This window comes from Etheostoma cragini, chromosome 10, assembly GCF_013103735.1.
Source record: "Etheostoma cragini isolate CJK2018 chromosome 10, CSU_Ecrag_1.0, whole genome shotgun sequence".
In the NCBI taxonomy this organism is placed as follows: domain Eukaryota; kingdom Metazoa; phylum Chordata; class Actinopteri; order Perciformes; family Percidae; genus Etheostoma; species Etheostoma cragini.
The window spans coordinates 15768560-15784765 of NC_048416.1; the positions used below are offsets into that span (position 1 = coordinate 15768560).

Genomic DNA, 16206 nt, shown 5'->3' on the forward strand with positions numbered 1-16206 from the left:
CAGCAGCACCAAGGACTTTAAGGAGGTGATCAGTGTTCTGGATGCGTCTTTACCCGACAGCACCTGGACCTTTGAGAGTCAGCAGGTGAGGAGAAAACCACCAGGTTTCTTAAAAATTAAGGAAAAAAACGTTTTCGTTTCTTTATTTAGTGCAGGAAATATGTAATTACAGCACAGTCTGTTATGGAAGTTGATAAACTGTGGAAACAAAACATCTTTGTATACTATTCTGTCAAACTCAATTTTTTTCAGCATCTTTGTAAACACGGAAAGTGTGTTGTGTTCCAAATCACACAAACTTAGATAAGTATAAAGTAGATTACAGGGTTGCAATTCAAGCTAATAGACTACTGGACGGATCGCATATACGCTATCATCTTGCTTCATAATTATCAAACCATGCGACATGTTTGAAATTCTAATATATACAGTATTTTTATGAAATATAATGTACAGGTTTAATATGGCATACATTAAAATAAAATCAATACATTTAATAATGCCTTTGTGTGAAAATAATGTTTTCACCTTGAATTTAAATGTTTAGTTTAAACTAATTTGTGTGTCATCGCTAACTTTCTTTCAATGGTCAATTAAATAAACTACAACACCTTGTGTTGTTTGAAACAATGAGACTTTATCATTAATGTTTCTTTTCAAACAAAGATCTGCTCTGTAGGCTACATGGCTTGTATCACCAAATTGCTTTCTTCGTGGAATTTTACAGCGTTCATGTGTTTTCAAATTACTTTATAGGCCTACTTCACAGTGAAGCGTAAGCCCCATTTAAACTTTCTTTTGATAGACTTGCAGTGGTGGGAAACCAATTTGGAAACCATGCCCCCCTGCGGATACAAATAGCATTGCTATAAAAATAGCTGCTTGATACGCTTCTGAGTTTTGATCATAAGGCGCTCTCAATGAGAGCCCGTGACTGACTTATTCAACAGAATAACCATAAGACAGCATCTACTCTCCTTATGTTTTTGTTTGGGTAATTTTCCCCAGTCACATTCCTCTGTTATTCCGTTTCTATTGCCCTCTCAAACCTTTACAATGAGAATTAAGTTGACAGGCTACTTGTCAGTGGAAGTAGAGTCACTGGAAAGTTTTCACTCGGTTTGTCAGCTGTGTGACAGAGCTGATCCAGCCCTGTCTTCCAATTAGGGGGAAGGCCTTTATGGCCTCTCTCCGCCCATGTGGGGAGTGAGGCAGAGGAGACAGAGCAGAGAGTTTCAGTGGAGGCAGAAAATACTTTGATTTTTGTCCTCGTTTTTACTTAAAAATCAGCCGACATGATCACATCAAAACTTCCCATCGCTCTATTTTTAAAACGGAAATGTTTAGAATCAAGCCTGGCCGACTCGTTTTAACACTACTATGGATACGTTACGGTGAAAGAAGAAGTTAAAAACTTTCCCATTCTCCGATCCCGGGTGCGCAGCACAATGGACTCCAGACAGAGGAAGCGCTCCGGAGGAGGGAGGCTGTGGAGGCTTTGCTTTTATCTAGCTTGCCTCTCCTGTGCGTCAGCTCAGCTCAGCTATTCCGTGTCGGAGGAACTAATTCCGGGTTCTGTCGTTGGGAATATCGCTAAAGATTTGAGTCTTTCTGCTCACGGGATTGTTCAGAGGAGGTTGCGGGTGGTCTCGGAATCCACAACGCAGTATTTTGAGGTAAAACAGGCGACCGGCGATTTGGTTATCAAACAAATAATTGACAGGGAGCAAATGTGCGAATTAAGTTCTGCATGTTCATTACACCTTCAAATAGTTCTCGAGGATCCTTTAGACATTCATCGAGTTGTAGTGGACATTCTGGATGTTAATGACAATGCACCGCAGTTTTCAACCAGCAACATTTCTCTGGAGATATCGGAGGCGGCTGCTCCAGGCACAAGGTTCCGTTTGGAGAGCGCACACGACCCAGACGTGGGTACCAACTCGTTACGCACATACCATCTTGCAGCAAATGACTTTTTTATTCTGAACGTGGAAACTAAAAGTGACGGCAGCAAGTTTCCAGAGCTAATGGTGAATAAACCTTTGGACAGGGAGGCGCAGGCCTCGTTTCGCCTCATGCTCACTGCCGTAGATGGGGGCCAGCCGGAGAGATCTGGCTCAACACTTTTGCTCATTAAAGTTTTAGATGTAAATGACAATGCGCCCGTCTTTGACGAGACTGTAAAGAAAGTTAGGCTATTAGAAAATGTTGCACGCGGCACTTTAGTTACAAAATTGAATGCGACTGACGCGGATTCGGGTAACAACGGAGAAATATCTTTCATGTTTAGTAAATACACACCGGAACGTGTTGTTAATCTTTTCAGTGTGGATTCTACGAACGGCGAGATCCGTGTGAAGGGTGATGTGGATTATGAGACAGCCTCTGCATACCACATCACAGTGCAGGCCAGAGATGGTGGTTCTCCCGCTATGGAGGGCTCCTGTAACGTTGTAGTGGACATCATTGATGTGAATGACAACGCACCAGAGGTGACCCTGACGTCACTGACAAGTCCTATCAGGGAGGACTCAGCACCAGAGACTGTGATAGCGCTCATAAGTGCACGGGACCTGGACTCTGGTGTGAATGGGGAGGTTACATTATCTGTCCAACCAGGTTTGCCATTCAAACTTAACTCAGCTTTTGGCAGGCATTACAGCCTCACTACCGCTGGAAACCTCGACCGTGAGACTGTCCCAGAATACACAGTGGTCATCAAGGCCACTGATGCTGGTTCCCCTCCCCTTTCATCACAAACCACCTTTGTCGTAAAGCTCTCTGATGTAAATGACAATGCCCCCACTTTTTCTCAGCCTTCATACTCTGTGGACATTCCCGAAAACAATGCTCCCAGTGCCCCCATCACTGCTGTTTTAGCCACCGACCCAGACCTTGGTGACAATGCCCGCATCTCCTACACCATACATTCCGGCATGGTCCAGGGCTCACCCATATCTTCTTATGTTTACATTAATCCAGAGAGTGGCCACATCTATAGCATGCGCTCTTTTGATCATGAACAGCTTAAAGCTTTCCGTATTGAGGTGCAGGCCCGGGATGCTGGGGTGCCCCCACGGACAGCAAACGTCACGGTGCATGTGTTTGTGGTGGATGTGAATGACAACATGCCAGTGATTGTACACCCTGCCTACCCAAAAGACAAAGGATTACAGTTCACTGTGCCGCCATCTGCCAACCCAGGTCACCTCATAAATAAACTTGTAGGGGTGGATGCAGACAGTGGGCACAATGCATGGTTGTTTTACTCCATCGCCCCTGGACCAAATGCTGGCATGTTCCGTATAGGGGCGCACACCGGTGAGCTCCGCACAGCCCGCAAGTGGGCAGAGGAGGAAGGGGGCTCAAGTTATGATATAATGATCATCATTCAGGACAACGGTGATCCACCGAGGTCCAGTTCTGTGAACATCACAGTAACTGTGGATGAGAAGGGCACGGCCAACGATGCTCCAGCAAGCCCTCGCCACACACCCTTCTACCACCGCACTGGGATGTCGGACATCACTTTGTACCTCATCATCTCTCTAGCCTGTGTATCAGCTGTTTCCTTTATCACCTTTGTCATCATCATGATTCGCTGCCTAAGGCACCGTGACCCAGTGCTTGGAGACTCTGATTGCAGCTGTTGCTACGGCCGCCACAGGTCCAGCCGCTACCATCAGAGGCCAAGCAAGGACCTGCATCTGCAGCTCAATACTGATGGACCCATACGCTATATGGAGGTTGTGGGAGGCCCCCAGGACCCTCACACACGCACTTACAGGCCCTGCTACTCCACCATATCCAGCCGGAGTGACTTTGTATTTATGAAGACACCCATGCTGAGTCAAAACAACACACTCAACATGACACTCAGCAGGAAGCACCTTATGAACTCAGCCAATGAGGTGAGGGATGTGGGGAGAGCAAGCATGGCATTGGTAGGATATGCCATTGTGGGATAAGACCAACACAGGTGTTATGGTACTATATAATGGGTTTTAGAAATGCATTAAGTATCTCAACAAATGTTTTTTACATGCCCTTTGGATACTGTATGGTAGTTTAAAGCCATGGTTTTGATGCTTTTACTCTTAACAGTCGACAGCTAACCTAGATTCTCTATCAAGTAGCTACTTGACAGGTTTGGGCAGAGTAAATAATATCTACATATTTAATCTTTTAAGGCATAGGCAAATGTGGTTACTATCTCAGACTTCAAGTAACTAAACTGACAGAGAGGAACTGTTCTTTATGGATAATGAAGAAACACATAAAGAGAAAGTCAGGTAGAAAGAAGGTAGTTAAGAAGAAATGGAAAGGAAGGAAAAAGGGGGAAACATGGGTGCTCCTAATAGATAGAGAGGAGGATACAAACACTTGAAAATATCCTGCAGAGTTGGCTCAGTGGAATGGTTGGGAGACAGAGGGGAGCAGGATGACGGAGGGAGAGATAGAAGGTTAGGGAGAGAAAAATGGCCAAGGAAAGAAAATGGAAAGAGGGGTGGGGTTGGGGGAGTCAAAGAATAAAGCAGTAGCTGAAAAACAGGAATTCATGGGGTTACTAGCTTGACCCCTGATTTCCTGTTGTCCTATGAACTTTTGGTGATTGGTTCCAGGACTCAGCATCACGTGAGTGAGGCTGTTTTTGCTTCATTTTTGTGACTTCTGGACAGATATTTATATTTTCCATTCTTAGATCATGGTAAGAAGTGCCTTTTTTCTGAGAGTTTAGAGTGGGGTGTGAGGCAAAGCCAACCAAATAATGATGCATTAGACACAGCCAATCCATTAAGTGTTTAGGGTTTAGCAGTGTCAGGGATAGAAGATGGCTGCCAGTGCTCTTACTTGGACGAGACACTTTAGGGGATTCAACAAAAAGAAAGGTATGAGTGTTCATCACCAGCCATGTCATGTAAAATGTAGAGTTTGATTGAAGCTCATTATTGTTGCTGTGGTATTTTGGTGATAACTATTTCTTCACGCAACAGGATGTTTGCCCTTATATTTGTTAAATATCCATAAGAGTCTCCTGTTTCTCATAAATCAGTTTTACATTGGCACTCTCTATGCTGAATTAGGATGTTTCTGAGGTTAGCAGAGTACCATCTGTCACCCTGATTTAGTAACACGTGTGCAATTGGACAACAGAGGAAAAGGCATAGAGGGATAGACAAAGCGAAAGGAAGGGTGTCTTCTTACATGTGTGCCATAGTGACAGACGTTGCAGCCTATAATGGCTTTAGAGCAGCAGCCATAACTGTTTATATGGTTGTGTGTTAGATTATGTGTACAAAGCATCAAGCACGAGGATTCTCCAATAGTGTGTCGCTTTAGCACTTCCCTGGGACCTTAGTGCACAATTGTCAGTCACTCCCCACAGCCCTTCTTTGTATTTTCTATTCATGTGCAGTGTGCTGTTTTGATACACTCTGTTTAACCATGTGCTAACAGAAAGTATGGGGGGGAAATTATATTGAAGGGTTTTAAGAAACATTTGTAAATAAAAGTTTTTTTTTCTACCAATTGGCCTGCAACACATACCTCTTTGCATTGAAAGATAAATACTCCCATGATTAATGGACAGAGAAACATACCATGTAATCCTGAAGTCATGAGCTTGACTAACCAACTTAATTGCCGTCTTACTTCCATCTTTGCAATTATTCCCCTCTCCATACCAGCAAAGTCTTGGATATAAAGCAGGATCGGAAAATTCCCATGACCATGTGTTAGTTTTTAAGTCATTGAGTCTGTGGGAGTTTATAAGGGTTGGCACTTGTTGAATATGGCTAGCAGAGCTTTTTTCGTAAATATTCTTTGTACAGATGATGAAGCTGCACATGCGACAAACCGGCTTAGAAAAACTGTTAGGTGAATTGAGTCATGTTTGTTTAAGGAAGAGGAATGTTAAAATCGAGGACCAAACATGCTTTTCTCTTGTCAATTGCATAGCCTTTCCCTTGTAAGAAAAAGCAATGTAATGAATCCAGCGTTTTAGTGGTTATACATTTTTCTATATATCTTTTTTAGATTTCTACTGGCGCAATCGTTGCCTATGTGCTGAAGGTTATATGGTTTGTATTTACGAGTACGACGAAGGTTATCAGTGCAACAAAACAGATATGACTTCCTCTTGTCAGACAGAGCACCGAGTGCACTCCAGCCACAGTTACACACCAATACAATTGTTGTGTGTTAGAAAACTGAAGCTTCAGTTTCTTAACACACAAACAAAGGTTAATGGAACATATGTGTGAAGGAAGCTTTTGCATGTAATGTATATTGTCAGCCTTGTCAGAGGGACACCTGGATAAACCTTTATGTATCATGATAAAGAAGTCGTCAACCAGATGTGTTAGCACACACATTGGATGAGTAGTCTAGTTTACACCCCCTTATGAATCCAGAACCCACATAATAAATATCCATTTGTTCTCTTAAAATGATAGTACTGCAGCTGACAGACATTGTGTGGCTGACAAAATCAGTTAAATCATAATTCACCTGGGGAACCCTCACAGCTCTTTGGTTCAACTTAAATATGTAAGAGAAGCAGGCTGACATTGTATAAAGGTATGGAATTGTATCAATTGGATGAGAATCCAGGCCCACAGAACTGTAATCCCTTCATCTCTCTCCATTGGCCTAGTGTCCCTGAGTGGGGATTGTGACCTTCTCTCTTGCCTTTTAAATCAAGCTTGCACTCTGAAAAAAGTGTTTTGCATTTTTAATATCTTCAACTCATCTATGTTTAGGGCTCAAGTCACTTCAGAGAATACAAAAACAAGCAAATCTAAAGATAATTGGAGTTTAGGTCATTTAGATGTGTGACATTAAACCTGGCTTAAAGATGAGTTTTTCCTGGCAAATTTTGTCCAAATAATCTTAACCTAAAAATTCTGCAACTTTTAACAGTTTATGGTTCAGTTGAGTGAAAAGATGTATTTCCTTAGTTTGACTTCTTGAGCAGAAGAGATTTACCTTCTTGGATACAACCTGTCTGCTTGTGATGTGTAGGTGTAGCAGAGTTGTCCATATTGAAGCATGCAGGAGTAGAGTACTGTTTACCTAAAGAAGGCAGTGTGACCCAATATTCCAGTTTGTTACCCTTAACTCCACAAGCGTGCAGTGAGATTAGACCTTGGAAATGAAAACTCTGTGTCTGTGTGGTGAGATCGAGTCACGCAGCTGGAATGTTGGGCCTCTCTATGTTTGCCTCCACACAGTGCTGATCGTTTTATTTCTCTACCAAAGCTCAGACAGACTACATGCCCACATACATATGCACTTATTTGAGTACATTTTTAGACTCGAAACATTGGTCAGGCTTTTCTCTATAGGGAGGACACAAGTTCAAATATGTCCTCTTATCATCCTCATCCACTATAGTTTTCTAATAATGATAAGTTATGATTGTTCTTGAGACTTGAATCTCTACCAAGGGGGAACAGACCATTTTGAATGAAATTGAAATTGATTACAGTCAGCCATTTATACTCACCCATTCACTTTTCCTGGTCTGGAAGTCACTTGTTTAGTCTGCACGGATACTGAATATTTCCCAATTTCACTTGTTTTTACATCTTGTGTTTTCTTCCTTTGTACATTTAGTAAGTCATCATTCACTGGTGCATTTTTTTCATTGTTTACCTGCATTCAAGTAAATGCTCCTGTTATGACTGTTCCTTTTGTGTCGGTATTTTCACGTTATGTTTTCTGTCCTGCTCTGCTTCTTTCCATCATTCCCTTGGGTAAAACAGCTCTTTTAATAATGCAGCACATCATCCTGCTGGCCTCTCTCTCTTGTGTCGATTAGGCGGCAGAATCTGGAGCCAAGCCAAGGCTCTATTCACTGCATCACTGCACAACAAGAGAGCCTGAGAGAGAGGGAAAGAGCTAGAGAGATTGAAAATACATGGTGGCATGGCCAGTGAGGTAGAGATGGACAAAAGTGCTATGGGCTTGAAGACATTAATAGAGAGTAGAAGGGGCACAGAGAAAAGAGAGACTGTTATTACTGCTGAGCCACCATCGTTGCCTTATCTCCATGATGTTTGGGTATCAAAATAGTAAACAGCATTATCTTCCATCTATTAAAAAGTGAATGCTTATTAAAGGCCCCGTAGTTACTCAATTAGCAGGAAACTCACCAATCTGTCCCTCCAAAAGTCTTGTGGGTTTGTCATAGCTTTTTTTTTTTCTAGCTGTGAGCTGTTAAATTTAGTATTTTAGTGCATTTTAGTGTCTTATTACACTATTATATAGGGAATTTCTCAGTTATGTGATCCAGCAGTTCTCTTTTTGATTGTTTGTGTGCGTGTGTACGTGTGCATGCGTGTGTTTGTTCCCCTGCAGCATTTTATGCTCCACAGCTTTTGGAACAACATGGATGCCTGAGCATACAGACATTTGTTTCCATCTGTAACCCTTTGTTGAGGTTCGCTGACAAATGTAAAAGGTTTTCAAATCATAGAAAAACATCACAAACACAGATGTGTCATCCACAAAGCAAGTCACACCTCAGAAATGCCTTGCTGTTGCAATGAAACACATTAATAATGTTGCATCTTTTGTTTTCTTCACAGCAAAAGCCCCCCAACAATGACTGGCGCTTCACACAGGGACCGAGACCCGGACCTAGTGGGTGAGTCTGATACGGCCGTAATTTCAAGAACATGTTGTTGTGCTGCACAGGCCAAGGTTGTCGTAAAGGCAGAGGGAGTGATAAAGGATAAGGAATAAAAACAGAGGGGGATGATAGTGGGTGCTGTAAGAACTTGCCACCTGCAAAAGGGTGTTTGTAGAGTACTGATAATTGTGATCAAACTCACAATAGAACCATCTGAATCTAACTTTAATTAGTCACTACAGTTAAAAACACACCGTAGTGATGTAGTGATGATTTTATTGCATGATTCTGCTCAGTGAATTCAGATTCTTGATTAACACTCCTGAATGAGCATCTATGCCTGCTTCCAGGCTGCTTTACAAAATGGCTGCCACAGCTTCCCCTCCCCCTCCCCTCCTGTTCATCTCCTCTCTGCACACTCTGAGCCTGTGCGCCATCTCTCACTACTATTGACGAGGGACGGTGACCAGAGCTAGTGGGGGGATGGGATAGTGTTTTTATCCTTCTTGCGCACTCTGTAGTTTCTGCCATCTCAGAGGTTGTACTGACTTGCTTTAATGACAGATTAATTGTGTTTTTCACTTCAGTTGTGTGTTTTAGTGAGCGTGTATGTTAATGGTTGATGATTGCTATTTGTCCATTTTGTGTGGGCTAAAATAAAGTGTGCACAGTAACAGTTTTTGCCAACAATGATTGCACAACACATTCTATGAGTCAAGACTTCTCCCTGAAATATACCAGCTGTGGCAAAACGCACTGTTGAGCCAAGTCAGGAAAATGTTAGACACACGCCATTGTCGTTATAGAATACCACTAGGATTATGGATACATTGGACATAATTTATGTTAGTGGTGGAGAAAAATAAAACTAACTTCCCATCCCTGGTATTTTAAATAGATATAGCAGACTCAACATATTTTCCACAGAAATCTAGAACACAATATCTCAGCATTTTTCTTATACCAACTCAAGCCATTAGTCAAATACACAATGGTTCTTTCAGACTGTATAAGTAACTTGTTGTTTTTTTAGCCCCCACATGCCATACGGTACACACATACGATGGACGCCGAAGAGTGGGACAAGGTACTAATTTAGATGTAGAAACTATATGGTCACTTTCTGCTCTTAGAAGCTGATTAGTGTTCAGTTTTTTCAAGTCACCGTTCGGTGAAAGAGGGACCTGATCAGCTGATAAGGGCAGAGAGTGGCTAAAATCTTGTAGGTAGTGCACTGCAGTTGAGTGCTGTGCTGTGTGTAGATGTACCTAACCCATAGCTTCTGTTAATCCCCCTAAAAGTTTGATGGGGTTTGTTGATCAATGTGCATAGGCCACAATGCCTGCTGTGGTGTAGAAAGGAGTGTGACACTTTTCTGACATAGTGTACCAGTAATGTGAAGATAATGTATTGCAGTTTCATGACCATTAAAAAGCACCATGTAAAAATCCAAAAATGGAGGTGTATTTGCTCTTTGGGAACAGGAGCAGAGCCAGGATTAAAGCATTGTGACCTAGTTGTCAGCTGTAGAGCCTGTGTTGGTGTGTGGGAATGGAAATAAGTAGGTGAGCATAATAGATCGCAGGTCTGCTTTCTCCTTTGTTGCCCCCACATGCAAATTGCAGACTTTAAATAAGCAAGCCTTTGAAGGGGAAGTTTTGCCAGATGGAAATGTTCAGTGCCTACTGAGCTGACTATGTAGACAGCCATTTCCTTTAAAGGTGGGATCATTAAATATTTAATCAGATTTACTAGATGGCGCAGTGTTCGTGGTCATGCTGGAGAGAGTGAATGTTGTACAATGTTTACTGTGTGTGAATGTGCAAACACGCTTGCTACTGTGTGTCTGCGTGCAGACAGACAAGAGTGGGTTTAGGAGTGCGGGCTCGTTTGAGGAACACCCTGTCTGTAAACTATACATGCTACTTGTTATATTTGCTGACTTCCCCTCAGGTTGTGTACTCTGCAATCAGCTGCTTTGCCTTTACATCATAAACCACCAACTGTCAAACCAGTGAGCTAAGCACACACACATTTGAGAGGATGAACCACCAGTTATTGACAATTTTTCTTTCTCGTTTTCGCCATAGGGCAACTGGAGGACCTGAGGTTGCCATGGGAACTGGCCCCTGGCCCCAGCCACCAACTGAGGCTGAGCAGCTCCAAGCCCTGATGGCTGCAGCCAACGGTGAGTTCTATACCTAGTCATCTTTTCCTCCCTTCCATCAATTTATTTTCTCAACTGTCTAGACTCACTCATTGATGAAGCTCTCATTGTCCACATTGATGTCATGGATGTATGCTAATAATCATCCAGAGGATATTCAGACAGTGGATGTAACTACGTGAGGTCTCTTAGATAAAAGGTATAGATGATGTGTTGAATTCAACCACATGACAGAGATGCATGTTTCCACTCTAAACACTGATCAAATGCAGAGTGTTTTATCATAAGCATAAGGCATAGAGAAACCATTGGACAACATGGTGGCCCAATGGCACTGTGGCCTCACAGCAATAAGTTTCTGGGTCAGAATCCAGGTTGTTCCGGGCCTTTCTGTGTGGAGTTTGTATATATTCTCCCCAAGTTTGCGTGGGTTTCCTCCAGGTTCTCCGGTTTCTTCCACCATCAAAAAACAAGTATTAGTTCTCCAGCCAATGTCCTTGATCAAGGAACTGGCTCAGATCTGGAGTTGGTCCCCGGGTGCTGTAAATGACTGCCCACTGCTCTCTGGAGGGATGGGTTTAATGCAGAGAATGAATTTTGCTACATGTATGTGAAAAGTAGCTTTACCTTTTAACATGAAAAGTTATGTAATATGCAACCTTTGGGCCCATAAATAACTAAAGATTCTCATTGCACAACATGTCCTCCTTCTACTGTCCTATTTCTCTGTTCCTGCAGTATTTGCCTACTTAGCACTGAGGGACACACAGTGATTCATCTTTGGGCTTTTACTGTGGAAGCCTTAGTATTAACATGGAAAAATACCAGTACATTTGGCATTGAAAGCAGTAAATATAATGACAATCAAACACAAAATACGCAGAAATGAGAAAGCCAAATGCCAAATAGATTGAAGTCATTGTTTCCACTGTAAATTAAACCACTGACACATCACATCTCGCTCCCTCTACACACGCACAATCATACCCTCCCCCCTCTTGGACACTGCACCGGGCGTGGTGTGGAATTTTTTCATCGTAGGGAACAGAGAGACGGAGAGAGAAAAATGCTCTGTCTGTGGCACAGTGTTAACGTGCATCTCAGCACAAAGTCTGACAGAATGAACAGTTGGTAACATAAGGAAGGAAAGACTAAACAGCACATGTGAAAAGTGAAGGTTGACTCTCCTCTGTTCTTACAGTCACTGTTTTGATAACCACAGTGTAAAAGCAAATCTGTTACCCACTAACAAAGCACTGTGTAAGAGCAGAAATATTAAAAATCAGTTATTGCTTTGGCTCTTTGGAAGCAAGTTAGCGTAAACGTTTTTGTGTGCATATGTATGTTTATACACTGTAGGCTAAGTGGAACTACAGGATGGGGGAGGGAGCATTTGTGTGTCTGGCTCTGCAATGCAGTGGCTGTGGGAGAATTATGAGCTGAGCACCTACGTCATGTTTTTACATCACACACGAAGGGCATGGTGATAGAAACAGAGGAGAATGCTAGGGACACATTTTTCTTTTAAGGAAAAACCTTTTTAGTTCAGCTCACTGCAACGTCATGTTTTGTCCGAGCAGTAGAATATGTTTAAATCAAATGGAATGTTCACACAAAATCTCCCTTTAATCAAGTACCTTTTCTCTTGATTTGATCTCCTTTTATGACCTATTTTCATTTCACTACTTAAATGTAACATTATCTCACTAAAACTTCCTGTTGTCTAACAAGTTTCATCCCTTTCTCCTCTCCCTCCTTACCCCTTATTTCCCCGCTCTGTCTCTCTTTCCCCCAGAAGTGAGCGAGGCTACGGCCACCCTGGGACCTGGCACCATGGGCCTGAGCACCCGCTACAGCCCCCAGTTCACCCTGCAGCACGTGCCCGACTATCGCCAGAACGTCTACATCCCCGGTAGCACGGCCACCCTCACCTCGAACCCCCAGCAGCAGCAGGCCACGGCCCAGCAGGCCGCCCAGCAGGCACTGCCCCCGCCCCAGGCCTCAGCCCAGCCCGAGCCCCCGAAGGCTGCCCAGACCCCTGCCTCCAAGAAGAAGTCCACCAAGAAGGAGAAGAAGTAGAGTTGGATGGAGAGAGGTAGAGGATTACTAAACCTGGCCTGATCTGATGAGAAATTCCACCCCCCATACCCCCCCCATTAGGTATCTTACTGCTCTGCTGTCACTCATGTTAGCCACGGTCTAAATAATGACAGCAAATCACTTTTGACCACGTGGACGTTGAATGGATGTTGATGGTTATTTGAAAGTGTCTTGAATGTGCTGAAGGCTTTTGTTGGTGTTGATAACCCGTGCTGTGCTAAAGGTCTAGTATTGCTCACATAATCTTTGTCGTGAGATCATTTTGGCAGGGTATGGGGGGTAATTGTGATGTTTATTTTTAATTTTTTTGGCAAAATCAAGAAAACTTAGACAAAGATTCAGTTTAAGAAAACTTGCTTGGATGACAAGGCTATACACAGTGATGTATTCAGAGATGAAATGTTAATGTCTTTCATGTTGGATTTATTGTGCTCTTTCCCTGAGGTGGAAAGTCAGCTATTGTAAAGTACGCTAGTTGCCATCCATTAGATTCCTATATAGGGTCAGCCTTGCAGGGTCTTAAACCATAAGTCTTGTGGATATAAGGCTGTTGTTTGACAGGTATTTAAAAAATCTTCTGCATGCTCTTTAAGGTTCAAACTACATATACTAGGTTAGAGTTACAAAACTATGCATTGCAAAAGCAAATAGGACATCCTAAATCTGTTATCCTCACTCCAATCGCAGGTCAATATAATGCACATGTAGCATTTTTGACACAAAATGAGAATTACTTTTGTAATCATAGTTTTAAAAAAATGAGATTTTATTGTCCTGATATTTTTATGACCTGAGCATGCACCCAGAGGAAGGGCTGGCAGAGGGTGTTTTCATGTAGTTACAAGCCATGCAGGTGGCACAGCAGCAGGGACTGGCTTCTTGTATAACACCTCCAGATGGGCACAAACATGTCCTGCTGCCCAGCACCCTCTACCCTCCCCTCCTCACACCCATCTCATGTCCTCCCCTCACTCACTACCCTAAGTTGAGAGCCAAACAAGGAGAAATGCACTGTTCGTATTGATGAAGATAAGATGATGTAGGGGTAGTAATCACTTTAAAACGCATAGATGTGGTAAACTTACATGCTTAGGAGTCTCTAGACACTTTCCAGGCCTCTAGGGCCTCGGCAGAGTATTACCCCTCACTATCCTGAAGCGTTGAAGAAACTTCTTGATGTGAAACAGTAACATGTTTGTTTTTTATCTTTGGGAGATAATGATTCGATAGCATAGAGGAATTGTTTGTAAACATATGAAGTCTTTACTTTGCCATCCATCTGTCTGTCAGGCCTCTGGCCAGAAACAACTGCATGAGAAAAGGCAGCTTGCAGGCTGGGTCAGGGGGTGGAGGGGGTGTGGTGAGGGGTACACAGACTGAGGTGGCATCATGACATCGACCAGGGGGTGGTTAACAACCTTGGCTCTATCCACTGAATGTACAGAGTAACGACTGTTGACCTGTCCACCCCTTAAACTTTCTCATTGCACTGACCCAGGTAGAGGTCAACAGAGCCCACAACAGCTATCCCTGTTGGTGAGGAGATACCACTCGAGAGCCCTTTTTAAATATCCCTCCTCCATTGAAATCAATGGGAAACCTTAGCCCCTCTACCACTCACCGCTCCCCTCCTCTCCCTGATCCCTTTGAGCTTTTTCCCTCTGTAAATAAACACAAGTCCTGTCGATGGTATGAGCCAGTTGTTTGTATAGTAGGGACCACGTCCAACATTTTCAAAATAAAAGTCCCTCTCCACAAGGCGTGGCTTACTACTGGAATGTGTTGCATTTTGTTTTTCCAAAAAAAAAAGAAAACCACAGTAAAAAAAAAAAAAGAAATCAATAATGAATAAAATCTGAGATGAACAGTTTGTGTTGCAATGTATTAACTAAGCACCATGGAAGCCAACTAACTCTTCAGTGTAAATAAATTAAAGACAACTTTAGATAAGTAAACAAAGTGACACACGTAGACTAGTTAACTTGTGATTTGTGTTGCGCATATTTTTGTGTTCATTTTCTCTCTACTATCTTTTATCACCCTGTAAAGAAAAAAAAATGGAAATGTTTCTATCCTTCTGTAACCTCTTAATGTTCTTTTGCGGTGATTTTATCTTGTGCATTTGTGAAAGAATGCCTCTCATTCTCTTTCTGTCCATATGAACAAATGATTATAAATATTATATATGTGTAAGTCCGTCCGCTGCTGAATTAATCCTACTCTATCCTGCTGTATTATCTTTCTTATCAAATGCTTAGCCCCCACGCTATACCCTTGTGTTACTCTTATTTTTATGCTAATATTTATATTGCTGTTTTATTTTCTCTTGAACACTGACATTTCAAATAAAAATATTCTGAAATCATTAAAAAATACTGTGTGTGTGTTGTTGTTTGTAATATTCGTGCAGGCTACAGTTTGAGTGAGTTAACTTTGTGCATCATTTACACTGCTAATCCTATTAATTCACGAGACTAACCTGTGAAAAGTATTAAATGCTGTAAGCATTGGGCTTTTGGTCTGTGTAACCCACATTTAGCGGCTTTCTTAATGTTTTCCCAGAAAGCTTTGCTCCATCCCTTGTCCATTTTAAGGTGTTTCTCGTGGCTGCGTGGCAGATAAAATAACAAAATATTATTTCCAGTTAAATTAACATAGACTTGCTACACTTTCAATTGCTGTTCCCTCATCACATCATGCATGGGAGTAATTAATGGGGACACATACGCTAATAAAAAATAATTCGTACTAAATTTGACAAATCCACTAAACTATGAGTCTACTTGAGTTGTACAACCGTATTTGACTTGATTGTAATGATCAATTAAAAAAAAACATTGCAGGAAGAAAATTATTTCCCCCCCGAAAAGAAAAAAAGAAAAAGATTTTAGCTTTATAATGTATTTAATATAGTGTTCCATCCATAATCTTTCAACTAGGTGACCTAGTACAAACAAGAACTGTTCTCAATTTGTCCGCACATACTGACAAAATAGTACAAATATTGGTACATACTTTATACAGTATATTTTATAACATCGAATAGTACACCTGACCTTATAGTGCGGGATTATTGGTAACAAGACATTAAGTAAAGTTAAAACATTCTCATTCCACTTAAACTCGCTGTCTCTTCCTCCAGCTCATCATATTAGAGTCACGTGTTCTTTAGCTTTCCTCTCACGGATCCTGGGGCCACAACAGGGAACATGGCTGCCTGCTCTGGCTCTTTGTGCCTTTCACAAGGTCTTACACAATTACATAGTCCCTATAAATAGCACGTGGGATGTCACTGAGCAAA

At 42.1% G+C, this 16206-nt stretch overlaps 2 protein-coding genes across 9 annotated transcripts in view; both read left to right on the forward strand.

The window, feature by feature from the left end:
- Positions 1-89, forward strand: part of LOC117952265 (protocadherin gamma-C5-like) — a 2161-nt gene extending 2072 nt beyond the window's left edge. Inside the window, exon 2 of the mRNA XM_034884412.1 lies at positions 61-89. Coding sequence (XP_034740303.1) covers positions 61-89 — 29 coding nt within the window. The remainder of the gene's footprint in view (positions 1-60) is intronic.
- Positions 1-14856, forward strand: part of LOC117951263 (protocadherin beta-16-like) — a 122438-nt gene extending 107582 nt beyond the window's left edge. Inside the window, exons 1-5 of one of the 8 annotated variants that reach the window (XM_034882893.1) lie at positions 1938-3914; positions 8595-8653; positions 9672-9725; positions 10729-10826; positions 12601-14856. In XM_034882893.1, the coding sequence (XP_034738784.1) occupies positions 2031-3914; positions 8595-8653; positions 9672-9725; positions 10729-10826; positions 12601-12884 (2379 nt within the window). In that variant the 5' untranslated portion in view covers positions 1938-2030 and the 3' untranslated portion in view covers positions 12885-14856. Of the gene's footprint in view, positions 1-1096; positions 3915-8594; positions 8654-9671; positions 9726-10728; positions 10827-12600 lie in introns of those variants that run through there. The other 7 variants (XM_034882894.1, XM_034882885.1, XM_034882886.1 and 4 more) reach the window with 7 other exon arrangements.
- The last annotated feature ends 1350 nt before the right edge of the window (positions 14857-16206 follow it).